Source organism: Oncorhynchus masou, unplaced genomic scaffold, assembly GCF_036934945.1.
Source record: "Oncorhynchus masou masou isolate Uvic2021 unplaced genomic scaffold, UVic_Omas_1.1 unplaced_scaffold_181, whole genome shotgun sequence".
NCBI lineage: Eukaryota > Metazoa > Chordata > Actinopteri > Salmoniformes > Salmonidae > Oncorhynchus > Oncorhynchus masou.
This window is the reverse complement of record NW_027016550.1, coordinates 2,042,178-2,057,789: the sequence shown is the minus strand read 5'-3', so window position 1 is coordinate 2,057,789 and position 15,612 is coordinate 2,042,178. Positions and strand designations below refer to the sequence as shown.

General features: G+C 43.1%; 1 protein-coding gene across 1 annotated transcript in view; it reads left to right on the top strand.

Moving 5' to 3' along the window:
- The window catches only part of LOC135538774 (lethal(2) giant larvae protein homolog 1-like), a 109,750-nt gene that overhangs the window by 57,676 nt on the left and 36,462 nt on the right, over positions 1-15,612 (top strand). Inside the window, exons 8-12 of the mRNA XM_064964690.1 lie at positions 1,802-1,856; positions 7,207-7,361; positions 8,244-8,473; positions 8,869-8,936; positions 13,430-13,604. Of these exons, the coding sequence (XP_064820762.1) occupies positions 1,802-1,856; positions 7,207-7,361; positions 8,244-8,473; positions 8,869-8,936; positions 13,430-13,604 (683 nt within the window). The remainder of the gene's footprint in view (positions 1-1,801; positions 1,857-7,206; positions 7,362-8,243; positions 8,474-8,868; positions 8,937-13,429; positions 13,605-15,612) is intronic.

Sequence of the window (15,612 nt, the reverse complement as noted above, 5' to 3'; positions counted from 1 at the left end):
CTCCTTGTCATCTCGTTGTGTCTCAGGTCCGTTCCCTTGGGACCTCATCAACTTATTGATGCACCCATCCCGTTAGCGGGATAATTTTCGTCAACATCCACTGAATTGCAGAGCGCCAAATTCAAATTAAATTACTAAAAATATTACATTTCCATGAAATCACAAGTGCAATATAGCAAAGCACAGCTTTGCTTGTTGTTAATCCACCTGGCGTGTCAGATTTCAAAAAAGATTTTCGGGGAAAGCATAACAAGTGTTTATGTAAGGACATCTCTCTCAGCAGACAAAACATTACTAAGAGCTTGCAGCAAAGTCACGAAAGTCAGAAAAGCAATAAAATGAATCGCTTACCTTTGATGATCTTCGGATGTTTGCACTCACAAGACTCCCAGTTACACAATAAATGTTACTTTTGTTCCATAAAGATTATTTTTATATCCAAAATACCTTTGTTTGTTTGGCGCGTTATGTTCAGAAATCCACAGGCTCGAGCGTTCACGACATCGCAGACGAAAATTCCAAATAGTATCCGTAAAGTTCGTAGAAACATGTCAAACTTTTTTAAAATAATCAATCCTCAGGTTGTTTTTACAATATATAATCGATAATATTTCAACCGGACAGTAGCTTCTTCAATAGGAGAGAGAGAAAATGTCTGCTCCACTCTGTTGCCGCATGCAAAACGCTGCTGGCACCCAGTCATCCACTGACGCGATCTGATCTTTCTCGCTCATTTTCAGAATAAAAGCCTGAAACTATTTCTAAAGACTGGTCACACCATATGGAAGCGTTGTCATCAACCTTATACTAATTAGCATAACGCAACGCACATAAATATTACTAGAAAATATTCATATTCATGAAATCACTAGTGAAATATATTGAAACAAAGCTTAGCCTGTTGTTAATCACCCTGTCATCTCAGATTTTGAAAATATTCTTTACAGCCAAAGCAAGACAAGCATTTGTGTAAGTTTATCGATAGCCTAGCATAGCATTATGCCAAGCGAGCAGCAGGCAACCTGGTCACGAAAAATCAGAAAAGCAATCAAATGAAATCGTTTACCTTTAATGAGCTTTGGATGTTTTCCCTCACAAGACTCCCAGTTAGATAGCAAAATATTATTTTTGTAGCCGAAATAACTCTGTTAGTTCTTCACGTTTGGCTGAGAATTCGACCGGAAATTGCGGTCACGACAACGCCAATGAATATTCCAAATTAGCTCCATAATATCGACAGAAACATGGCAAACGTTGTTTATAATCAAGTCTCAAGGTGTTTTTCAAATATCTATTCGATAATATATCAACTGGGACAGATGGCTTCTTAGTAGGAAAGAGAAACAATGGTCGCATTTGTCCTTTACGCACAAAACATTCTGAGAGACTCCAGCTGATCACTGACGCAATGTTGACGTTCAGGCTCATTTTTCAAAACAAAAGCCTGAAACTATGTATTGTGACACTAGAAGGAAGGAATCTGGTTGATATCCCATTCACTGCTCAATAGGGATGCATAGGAACGCAGAGCTTTCTAAATAAGAGTCCCTTACTGATTGGATTTTTCTCAGGCTTTTGCCTGCAATATCAGTTCTGTTATACTCACAGACAATATTTTTACAGTTTTGGAAACTTTAGAGTGTTTTCTATCTCAAGATGTCAATTATATGCATATTCTAGGATCTTGTCCTGACAAAATAGCCCGTTTACTTTGGGAATGTTATTTTTCCAAAAATGAAAATAGTGCCCCCTAGATTCAACAGGTTTTTAACTACTTGTCATCTGTCTCGTTGTGTCTTAGGTCCGTTCCCTTGTAAAGCCATCAACAAGATCTTATGGAGGACGATTCAGTCAGGGTGAGGAGTCAGGACCACCATCTATCTATCACTAGGATCCATTCTGGTAACACTATCAGTATCTACCATCACTAGGATCCATTCTGGTAACACTATCAGTATCTACTGTCACTAGGGTCCATTCTGGTAACACTATCAGTATCTACTGTCACTAGGGTCCATTCTGGTAACACTATCAGTCTCTACTGGCCCAACGATCCATTCTGGTAACACTATCAGTATCTACTGTCACTAGGATCCATTCTGGTAACACTATCAGTATCTACCATCACTAGGATCCATTCTGGTAACACTATCAGTATCTACCATCACTAGGATCCATTCTGGTAACACTATCAGTATCTACCATCACTAGGATCCATTCTGGTAACACTATCAGTATCTACCATCACTAGGATCCATTCTGGTAACACTATCAGTATCTACCATCACTAGGATCCATTCTGGTAACACTATCAGTATCTACTGTCACTAGGGTCCATTCTGGTAACACTATCAGTCTCTACTGGCCCAACGATCCATTCTGGTAACACTATCAGTATCTACTGTCACTAGGATCCATTCTGGTAACACTATCAGTATCTACCATCACTAGGATCCATTCTGGTAACACTATCAGTATCTACCATCACTAGGATCCATTCTGGTAACACTATCAGTATCTACCATCACTAGGATCCATTCTGGTAACACTATCAGTATCTACCATCACTAGGATCCAATCTGGTAACACTATCAGTATCTACCATCACTAGGCTCCATTCTGGTAACATTATCAGTATCTACTGTCACTAGGCTCCATTCTGGTAACACTATCAGTATCTACTGTCACTAGGGTTCATTCTGGTAACACTATCAGTCTCTACTGTCACTAGGGTCCATTCTGGTAACACTATCAGTATCTACCATCACTAGGGTCCATTCTGGTAACACTATCAGTATCTACCATCACTAGGATCCATTCTGGTAACACTATCAGTATCTACCATCACTAGGATCCATTCTGGTAACACTATCAGTATCTACCATCACTAGGCTCCATTCTGGTAACACTATCAGTATCTACTGTCACTAGGCTCCATTCTGGTAACACTATCAGTATCTACTGTCACTAGGGTTCATTCTGGTAACACTATCAGTCTCTACTGTCACTAGGGTCCATTCTGGTAACACTATCAGTATCTACCATCACTAGGGTCCATTCTGGTAACACTATCAGTATCTACTGTCACTAGGGTTCATTCTGGTAACACTATCAGTCTCTACTGTCACTAGGATCCATTCTGGTAACACTATCAGTATCTACTGTCACTAGGCTCCATTCTGGTAACACTATCAGTATCTACCATCACTAGGGTCCATTCTGGTAACACTATCAGTATCTACTGTCACTAGGGTTCATTCTGGTAACACTATCAGTATCAACTGTCACTAGGATCCATTCTGGTAACACTATCAGTATCTACCATCACTAGGATCCATTCTGGTAACACTATCAGTATCTACCATCACTAGGCTCCATTCTGGTAACACTATCAGTATCTACTGTCACTAGGCTCCATTCTGGTAACACTATCAGTATCTACTGTCACTAGGGTTCATTCTGGTAACACTATCAGTCTCTACTGTCACTAGGGTCCATTCTGGTAACACTATCAGTATCTACCATCACTAGGGTCCATTCTGGTAACACTATCAGTATCTACCATCACTAGGATCCATTCTGGTAACACTATCAGTATCTACCATCACTAGGATCCATTCTGGTAACACTATCAGTATCTACCATCACTAGGATCCATTCTGGTAACACTATCAGTATCTACCATCACTAGGATCCATTCTGGTAACACTATCAGTATCTACCATCACTAGGCTCCATTCTGGTAACACTATCAGTATCTACTGTCACTAGGCTCCATTCTGGTAACACTATCAGTATCTACTGTCACTAGGGTTCATTCTGGTAACACTATCAGTCTCTACTGTCACTAGGGTCCATTCTGGTAACACTATCAGTATCTACCATCACTAGGGTCCATTCTGGTAACACTATCAGTATCTACTGTCACTAGGGTTCATTCTGGTAACACTATCAGTCTCTACTGTCACTAGGATCCATTCTGGTAACACTATCAGTATCTACTGTCACTAGGCTCCATTCTGGTAACACTATCAGTATCTACCATCACTAGGGTCCATTCTGGTAACACTATCAGTATCTACTGTCACTAGGGTTCATTCTGGTAACACTATCAGTATCAACTGTCACTAGGATCCATTCTGGTAACACTATCAGTATCTACCATCACTAGGATCCATTCTGGTAACACTATCAGTATCTACTGTCACTAGGATCCATTCTGGTAACACTATCAGTATCTACCATCACTAGGATCCATTCTGGTAACACTATCAGTATCTACTGTCACTAGGCTCCATTCTGGTAACACTATCAGTATCTACTGTCACTAGGATCCATTCTGGTAACACTATCAGTATCTACTGTCACTAGGCTCCATTCTGGTAACACTATCAGTATCTACTGTCACTAGGATCCATTCTGGTAACAGTATCTACTGTCACTAGGGTCCATTCTGGTAACACTATCAGTATCTATTATCACTAGGATCCATTCTGGTAACACTATCAGTATCTACTGTCACTAGGGTTCATTCTGGTAACACTATCAGTATCTACTGTCACTAGGCTCCATTCTGGTAACACTATCAGTATCTACTGTCACTAGGATCCATTCTGGTAACACTATCAGTATCTACTGTCACTAGGCTCCATTCTGGTAACACTATCAGTATCTACTGTCACTAGGATCCATTCTGGTAACACTATCAGTATCTACTGTCACTAGGCTCCATTCTGGTAACACTATCAGTCTCTACTGTCACTAGGATTTATTCTGGTAACACTATCAGTATCAACTGTCACTAGGGTTCATTCTGGTAACACTATCAGTATCTACTGTCACTAGGGTCCATTCTGGTAACACTATCAGTATCTACCATCACTAGGATCCATTCTGGTAACACTCAGTATCTACTGTCACTAGGGTTGATTCATTCTGGTAACACTATCAGTATCTACTGTCACTAGGCTCCATTCTGGTAACACTATCAGTCTCTACTGTCACTAGGCTCCATTCTGGTAACACTATCAGTCTCTACTGTCACTAGGATCCATTCTGGTAACACTATCAGTATCTACTGTCACTAGGCTCCATTCTGGTAACACTATCACTATCAGTATCTACTGTCACTAGGATCCATTCTGGTAACACTATCAGTATCTACTGTCACTAGGCTCCATTCTGGTAACACTATCAGTATCTACTGTCACTAGGGTTCATTCTGGTAACACTATCAGTATCAACTGTCACTAGGGTCCATTCTGGTAACACTATCAGTATCTACTGTCACTAGGATCCATTCTGGTAACACTATCAGTATCTACTGTCATTAGGATCCATTCTGGTAACACTCAGTCTCTACCATCACTAGGATCCATTCTGGTAACACTCAGTATCCACTGTCACTAGGGTTGATCCATTCTGGTAACACTATCAGTATCTACTGTCACTAGGGTCCATTCTGGTAACACTATCAGTATCTACTGTCACTAGGATCCATTCTGGTAACAGTATCTACTGTCACTAGGATCCATTCTGGTAACACTATCAGTATCAACTGTCACTAGGGTCCATTCTGGTAACACTATCATTATCTACCATCACTAGGATCCATTCTGGTAACACTATCAGTCTCTACTGTCACTAGGCTCCATTCTGGTAACACTATCAGTATCAACTGTCACTAGGGTCCATTCTGGTAACACTATCATTATCTACCATCACTAGGATCCATTCTGGTAACACTATCAGTCTCTACTGTCACTAGGCTCCATTCTGGTAACACTATCAGTATCAACTGTCACTAGGGTCCATTCTGGTAACACTATCATTATCTACCATCACTAGGATCCATTCTGGTAACACTATCAGTATCAACTGTCACTAGGGTCCATTCTGGTAACACTATCATTATCTACCATCACTAGGATCCATTCTGGTAACACTATCAGTCTCTACTGTCACTAGGCTCCATTCTGGTAACACTATCAGTATCAACTGTCACTAGGGTTCATTCTGGTAACACTATCAGTATCTACCATCACTAGGGTCCATTCTGGTAACACTATCAGTATCTACTGTCACTAGGGTCCATTCTGGTAACACTATCAGTATCTACTGTCACTAGGGTTGATCCATTCTGGTAACACTATCAGTATCTACTGTCATTAGGATCCATTCTGGTAACACTATCAGTATCTACTGTCACTAGGGTCCATTCTGGTAACACTATCAGTATCTACTGTCACTAGGATCCATTCTGGTAACTATCAGTATCTACTGTAACTAGGGTTGATCCATTCTGGTAACACTATCAGTATCTACTGTCACTAGGGTTGATCCATTCTGGTAACACTATCAGTATCTACTGTAACTAGGGTTGATCCATTCTGGTAACACTATCAGTATCTACTGTCACTAGGATCCATTCTGGTAACACTATCAGTATCAACTGTAACTAGGGTTGATCCATTCTGGTAACACTATCAGTATCTACTGTAACTAGGGTTGATCCATTCTGGTAACACTATCAGTATCTACTGTCTTTCTCTGTCTCTCACTGCCCCCCTCTCTCACTGCCCCTTTCTCTCGTCTGTCTCTATCTCTCATGTAGGTGTCCAGTGGTCCTCTACAGTGGAGGAATGCCCTACTGTCTCTCACTGTCTGTCTCTCTCTCTCACTGTCTCTCACTGTCTGTCTCTGTCTCTCATGTAGGTGTCCAGTAGTCCTCTACAGTGGAGGAATGCCCTACTGTCTCTCACTGTCTGTCTCTCTCTCTCACTGTCTCTCACTGTCTGTCTCTGTCTCTCATGTAGGTGTCCAGTGGTCCTCTACAGTGGAGGAATGCCCTACTGTCTCTCACTGTCTGTCTCTGTCTCTCATGTAGGTGTCCAGTGGTCCTCTACAGTGGAGGAATGCCCTACTGTCTCTCACTGTCTGTCTCTGTCTCTCATGTAGGTGTCCAGTGGTCCTCTACAGTGGAGGAATGCCCTACTGTCTCTCACTGTCTGTCTCTGTCTCTCATGTAGGTGTCCAGTGGTCCTCTACAGTGGAGGAATGCCCTACTGTCTCTCACTGTCTGTCTCTGTCTCTCATGTAGGTGTCCAGTGGTCCTCTACAGTGGAGGAATGCCCTACTGTCTCTCTCTGTCTCTCACTGCCCCTCTCTCTCACTGTCTCTCACTGTCTCTCTCTGTCTCTCATGTAGGGGTCCAGTGGTCCTCTACAGTGGAGGAATGCCCAGGGCCAGTTATGGAGACCGTCACTGTGTGACCATCCAACAGGACAAACAACACGTCACTCTAGACTTCACATCCAGAGTTATAGACTTCTTCACCGTCCACACCACTGACCCGGAACACGGTGAGAGAGAGACACGCACTTCTCCAGAGCCACTCAGACACAATTAGGATTAAGTGCCTTGCTCAAGGGCACATCTACCGATTTTGAATAATAATAATTATTCACCTAGTCTGCTCTGGGATTGGCCCTCCTCGTCGTTAGGCTACCTAACCCCCTGTGTTAATAATGTGTACTTCCTCTCCCAGACTATGATGATCCTAAAGCCCTCGTGGTGCTACTGGAGGAGGAGCTGGTTGTAATAGACCTCGTGACCACCGGGTGGCCCTCTGTCCCTCCTCCCTACCTGACCCCCCCTGTGTTAATAATGTGTACTTCCTCTCCCAGACTATGATGATCCTAAAGCCCTCGTGGTGCTACTGGAGGAGGAGCTGGTTGTAACAGACCTCCTGACCACCGGGTGGCCCTCTGTCCCTCCTCCCTACCTGACCCCCCCTGTGTTAATAATGTGTACTTCCTCTCCCAGACTATGATGATCCTAAAGCCCTCGTGGTGCTACTGGAGGAGGAGCTGGTTGTAACAGACCTCCTGACCACCGGGTGGCCCTCTGTCCCTCCACGCCAACCTGACCCCCCCCTGTGTTAATAATGTGTACTTCCTCTCCCAGACTATGATGATCCTAAAGCCCTCGTGGTGCTACTGGAGGAGGAGCTGGTTGTAACAGACCTCCTGACCACCGGGTGGCCCTCTGTCCCTCCTCCCTACCTGACCCCCCCTGTGTTAATAATGTGTACTTCCTCTCCCAGACTATGATGATCCTAAAGCCCTCGTGGTGCTACTGGAGGAGGAGCTGGTTGTAACAGACCTCGTGACCACCGGGTGGCCCTCTGTCCCTCCTCCCTACCTGACCCCCCCTGTGTTAATAATGTGTACTTCCTCTCCCAGACTATGATGATCCTAAAGCCCTCGTGGTGCTACTGGAGGAGGAGCTGGTTGTAACAGACCTCGTGACCACCGGGTGGCCCTCTGTCCCTCCTCCCTACCTGGCTCCGCTCCACTCCTCCGCCATCACCACATCCTGTCACCTGGACAACGTCCCCGCCAAGCTCTGGGACCGCCTGGCCGCCGCCGGGAACAGCCACGGTGGTCAGCCTGGAGTGAGACACGCACACGGGGTGAGACACTGTACACACACACACACACACACACACACACACACACACACGGAGTGAGACACTGTACACACACACGCACACACAGACACACACACACTCAGATCGTCAGAGGGCCAGGTCGTCAGAGGGCCAGGTCATCAGAGGGGTCAGAGGGACAGGTCGTCAGAGGGCCAGGTCGTCAGAGGGGTCAGAGGGCCAGGTCGTCAGAGGGGTCAGAGGGCCAGGTCGTCAGAGGGGTCAGAGGGCCAGGTCGTCAGAGGGGTCAGAGGGAAAGGTCGTCAGAGGGACAGGTCATCAGAGGGACAGGCGTTCACAGCTGGATTAATTATTGACAAATTAGTCTCTCTGCTGCAATGTGTGTATCAGTCATCTAACCTTTGTGTGTGTGTGTGTAGAGTTGGCCGATATGTGGAGGGAAGAATCTAGCGCCCCCGCCCAGACAACAGGAGTTGCTGCTGACGGGGTAAACACACACACACACACACACACACACACACACACACACACACACACACACACACACACACACACACAGTCTTATGTAGTGTTCCTACTGTCTCCACTATGTTAGATGAGGTGTGTATCTACTGTCTCCACTATGTTAGATGAGGTGTGTATCTACTGTCTCCACTATGTTAGATGAGGGGTGTATCTACTGTCTCCACTATGTTAGATGAGGTGTGTATCTACTGTCTCTACTATGTTAGATGAGGTGTGTATCTACTGTCTCCTATGTTAGAGGTGTGTATCTACTATCTCCACTATGTTAGATGAGGTGTGTATCTACTGTCTCCACTATGTTAGATGAGGTGTGTATCTACTGTCTCCACTATGTTAGATGAGGTGTGTATCTACTGTCTCCACTATGTTAGATGAGGTGTGTCTCTACTGTCTCCACTATGTTAGCTGAGGTGTGTATCTACTGTCTCCACTATGTTAGATGAGGTGTGTATCTACTGTCTCCACTATGTTAGATGAGGTGTGTATCTACTGTCTCCACTATGTTAGATGAGGTGTGTATCTACTGTCTCCACTATGTTAGCTGAGGTGTGTATCTACTGTCTCCACTATGTTAGATGAGGTGTGTATCTACTGTCTCCACTATGTTAGATGAGGTGTGTATCTACTGTCTCCACTATGTTAGATGAGGTGTGTATCTACTGTCTCCACTATGTTAGATGAGGTGTGTATCTACTGTCTCTACTATGTTAGATGAGGTGTGTATCTACTGTCTCCTATGTTAGAGGTGTGTATCTACTATCTCCACTATGTTAGATGAGGTGTGTATCTACTGTCTCCACTACGTTAGATGAGGTGTGTATCTACTGTCTCCACTATGTTAGATGAGGTGTGTATCTACTGTCTCCACTATGTTAGATGAGGTGTGTATCTACTGTCTCCACTATGTTAGATGAGGTGTGTATCTACTGTCTCCACTATGTTAGATGAGGTGTGTATCTACTGTCTCCACTATGTTAGATGAGGTGTGTCTCTACTGTCTCCACTATGTTAGCTGAGGTGTGTATCTACTGTCTCCACTATGTTAGATGAGGTGTGTATCTACTGTCTCCACTATGTTAGATGAGGTGTGTATCTACTGTCTCCACTATGTTAGATGAGGTGTGTATCTACTGTCTCCACTATGTTAGATGAGGTGTGTATCTACTGTCTCCACTATGTTAGATGAGGGGTGTATCTACTGTCTCCACTATGTTAGATGAGGTGTGTATCTACTGTCTCCACTATGTTAGATGAGGTGTGTATCTACTGTCTCCACTATGTTAGATGAGGTGTGTATCTACTGTCTCCACTATGTTAGATGAGGTGTGTATCTACTGTCTCCACTATGTTAGATGAGGTGTGTATCTACTGTCTCCACTATGTTAGATGAGGTGTGTATCTACTGTCTCCACTATGTTAGCTGAGGTGTGTATCTACTGTCTCCACTATGTTAGATGAGGTGTGTATCTACTGTCTCCACTATGTTAGATGAGGGGTGTATCTACTGTCTCCACTATGTTAGATGAGGTGTGTATCTACTGTCTCCACTATGTTAGATGAGGTGTGTATCTACTGTCTCCACTATGTTAGATGAGGTGTGTATCTACTGTCTCCACTATGTTAGATGAGGTGTGTCTCTACTTTCTCCACTATGTTAGCTGAGGTGTGTATCTACTGTCTCCACTATGTTAGATGAGGTGTGTATCTACTGTCTCCACTATGTTAGATGAGGTGTGTATCTACTGTCTCCACTATGTTAGATGAGGTGTGTATCTACTGTCTCCACTATGTTAGATGAGGTGTGTATCTACTGTCTCCACTATGTTAGATGAGGTGTGTATCTACTGTCTCCACTATATGTTAGATGAGGTGTGTATCTACTGTCTCCACTATGTTAGCTGAGGTGTGTATCTACTGTCTCCACTATGTTAGAGTGTATCTACTGTCTCCACTATGTTAGATGAGGTGTGTATCTACTGTCTCCACTATGTTAGATGAGGTGTGTATCTACTGTCTCCACTATGTTAGATGAGGTGTGTATCTACTGTCTCCACTATGTTAGAGGTGTGTATCTACTGTCTCCACTATGTTAGATGAGGTGTGTATCTACTGTCTCCACTATGTTAGATGAGGTGTGTATCTACTGTCTCCACTATGTTAGATGAGGTGTGTATCTACTGTCTCCACTATGTTAGATGAGGGGTGTATCTACTGTCTCCACTATGTTAGATGAGGTGTGTATCTACTGTCTCCACTATGTTAGATGAGGTGTGTATCTACTGTCTCCACTATGTTAGATGAGGTGTGTATCTACTGTCTCCACTATGTTAGATGAGGTGTGTATCTACTGTCTCCACTATGTTAGATGAGGTGTGTATCTACTGTCTCCACTATGTTAGATGAGGTGTGTATCTACTGTCTCCACTATGTTAGTGTGTATCTACTGTCTCCACTATGTTAGATGAGGTGTGTATCTACTGTCTCCACTATGTTAGATGAGGTGTGTATCTACTGTCTCCACTATATGTTAGATGAGGTGTGTATCTACTGTCTCCACTATGTTAGATGAGGTGTGTATCTACTGTCTCCACTATGTTAGATGAGGTGTGTATCTACTGTCTCCACTATGTTAGATGAGGTGTGTATCTACTGTCTCCACTATGTTAGATGAGGTGTGTATCTACTGTCTCTACTATGTTAGATGAGGTGTGTATCTACTGTCTCCACTATGTTAGATGTGTGTATCTACTGTCTCCACTATGTTAGATGTGTGTATCTACTGTCTCCACTATGTTAGAGGTGTGTATCTACTGTCTCCACTATGTTAGATGAGGTGTGTATCTACTGTCTCCACTATGTTAGATGAGGGGTGTATCTACTGTCTCCACTATGTTAGATGAGGTGTGTATCTACTGTCTCCACTATGTTAGATGAGGTGTGTATCTACTGTCTCCACTATGTTAGATGAGGTGTGTATCTACTGTCTCCACTATGTTAGATGAGGGGTGTATCTACTGTCTCCACTATGTTAGATGAGGTGTGTATCTACTGTCTCCACTATGTTAGATGAGGTGTGTATCTACTGTCTCCACTATGTTAGATGAGGTGTGTATCTACTGTCTCCACTATGTTAGATGAGGTGTGTATCTACTGTCTCCACTATGTTAGATGAGGTGTGTATCTACTGTCTCCACTATGTTAGATGAGGGGTGTATCTACTGTCTCCACTATGTTAGATGAGGTGTGTATCTACTGTCTCCACTATGTTAGATGAGGTGTGTATCTACTGTCTCCACTATGTTAGATGAGGGGTGTATCTACTGTCTCCACTATGTTATAGGTGTGTATCTACTGTCTCCACTATGTTAGATGAGGTGTGTATCTACTGTCTCCACTATGTTAGATGAGGTGTGTATCTACTGTCTCCACTACGTTAGATGAGGTGTGTATCTACTGTCTCCACTATGTTAGATGAGGTGTGTATCTACTGTCTCCACTATGTTAGATGAGGTGTGTATCTACTGTCTCCACTATGTTAGATGAGGTGTGTATCAACTGTCTCCACTATGTTAGATGAGGTGTGTATCTACTGTCTCCACTATATGTTAGATGAGGTGTGTCTCTACTGTCTCCACTATGTTAGATGAGGTGTGTATCTACTGTCTCCACTATGTTAGATGAGGTGTGTATCTACTGTCTCCACTATGTTAGATGAGGTGTGTATCTACTGTCTCCACTATTTTAGAGGTGTGTATCTACTGTCTCCACTATGTTAGATGATAATTATGTCATGGCTTTAGAAACTTCTGATGGGCTAATTGTCATCATTTGAGTCAATTGGAGGTGTACCTGTGGATGTATTTCAAGGCCTACCTTCAAACTCAGTGCATCTTTGCTTGACATCATGGGAAAATCAAAAGAAATCAGCCAAGACCTCAGAAAGAAAATTGTAGACCTCCACAAGTCTGGAACATCCTTGGGAGCAATTTCCGAACGCCTGAAGGTGCCACGTTCATCTGTACAAACAATAGTACGCAAGTATAAACACCATGGGACTAGGCAGCCGTCATACCGCTCAGGAAGGAGATGTGTTCTGTCTCCTAGAGATGGACATACTTTGGTGTGAAAAGTGCCAATCAATCCCAGAACAACAGCAAAGGATCTTGTGAAGATGCTGGAGGAAACGGGTACAAAAGTATCTATGTCCACAGTAAAACGAGTCCTGTATCGACATGACCTGAAAGGCCACTCAGCAAGGAAGAATTGTGAAAAACTGAGTTTAAATGTATTTGGCTAAGGTGTATGTAAACTTCCAACTTCAACTGTATCTCCTATGTTAAAAGAAGTGTGTGTGTGTGTGTGTGTGTGTGTGTGTGTGTGTGTGTGTGTGTGTGTGTGTGTGTGTGTGTGTGTGTGTGTGTGTGTGTGTGTGTGTGTGTGTGTGTGTGTGTGCAGGCATGAGGACGGTACAGTGCGGTTCTGGAATGTGTCTGCTGTTGCCATGACTCCTCTCTACAAGCTCAGCACGGCTAACGTCTTCCATACCGACTGTGACCCCAACGACGACCCCCTGGACCCTACCAACGACCCCGAAGCACTGCAAGAGGAGGAGTGGCCTCCCTTCAGGAAGGTAAGAAAACAGACACATGCACACACACCGACACACACAAGCACGAGCTCACACATTTCATATAGATTTGCAAACATTTCTAAAAACCTGTTTTCACTTTGTCATTGTGGGGTATTGAGTCATTATGGGGTATTGTGTCATTATGGTGTATTGAGTCATTATGTCATTATGGGGTATTGTGTCACTATGGGGTATTGAGTCATTATGGGGTATTGTGTCATTATGGGGTATTGTGTCATTATGGGGTATTGAGTCATTATGGGGTATTGAGTCATTATGGGGTAGTGTGTCATTGAGTCATTATGGGGTAGTGTGTCATTATGGGGTATTGTGTCATTATGGGGTATTGTGTCATTATGGGGTATTGTGTCATTATGTCATTATGGGGTAGTGTGTCATTGTGTCATTATGGGGTATTGTGTCATTGTGGGGTATTGTGTCATTATGTCATTATGGGGTAGTATGTCATTATGGGGTAGTGTGTCATTGTGTCATTATGGGGTATTGAGTCATTATGGGGTATTGAGTCATTATGGGGTATTGAGTCATTATGGGGTATTGGGTCATTATGGGGTATTGGGTCATTATGGGGTATTGTGTCATTATGGGGTATTGTGTCATTATGGGGTATTGAGTCATTATGGGGTATTGTGTCATTATGGGGTATTGAGTCATTATGGGGTATTGAGTCATTATGGGGTATTGAGTCATTATGGGGTATTGAGTCATTATGGGGTATTGAGTCATTATGGGGTATTGTGACATTATGGGGTATTGTGACATTATGGGGTATTGTGACATTATGTCATTATGGGGTATTGAGTCATTATGTCATTATGGGGTATTGAGTCATTATGGGGTATTGTGTCATTATGGGGTATTGTGTCATTATGGGGTATTGTGTCATTATGGGGTATTGAGTCATTATGGGGTATTGTGACATTATGGGGTATTGAGTCATTATGGGGTATTGAGTCATTATGGGGTATTGAGTCATTATGGGGTATTGAGTCATTATGGGGTATTGAGTCATTATGGGGTATTGAGTCATTATGGGGGTATTGAGTCATTATGGGGGTATTGAGTCATTATGGGGTATTGAGTCATTATGGGGTATTGAGTCATTATGGGGTATTGAGTCATTATGGGGTATTGTGACATTATGGGGTATTGTGACATTATGGGGTATTGTGACATTATGGGGTATTGTGACATTATGTCATTATGGGGTATTGAGTCATTATGTCATTATGGGGTATTGTGTCATTATGGGGTATTGTGTCATTATGGGGTATTGTGGTGTTATGGTGGGCTGTTTTGATCTGTACAGTGATGATGATGATGATGATGGTGTGTGTTCTAGGTGGGCTGTTTTGATCTGTATAGTGATGATGATGATGGTGGTGTGTGTTCTCGGTGGGCTGTTTTGATCTGTATAGTGATGATGATGATGGTGTGTGTTCTAGGTGGGCTGTTTTGATCTGTATAGTGATGATGATGATGGTGTGTGTTCTAGGTGGGCTGTTTTGATCTGTATAGTGATGATGATGATGATGATGGTGTGTGTTCTAGGTGGGCTGTTTTGATCTGTATAGTGATGATGATGATGATGGTGTGTGTTCTCTGTGGGCTGTTTTGATCTGTATAGTGATGATGATGATGGTGTGTGTTCTCGGTGGGCTGTTTTGATCTGTATAGTGATGATGATGATGATGATGGTGTGTGTTCTAGGTGGGCTGTTTTGATCTGTATAGTGATGATGATGATGATGATGGTGTGTTCTCGGTGGGCTGTTTTGATCTGTATAGTGATGATGATGATGGTGTGTGTTCTAGGTGGGCTGTTTTGATCTGTATAGTGATGATGATGATGATGATGATGGTGCGTGTTCTCGGTGGGCTGTTTTGATCTGTATAGTGATGATGATGATGATGATGATGGTGTGTGTTCTAGGTGGGCTGTTTTGATCTGTATAGTGATGATGATGATGATGATGGTGTGTGTTCGA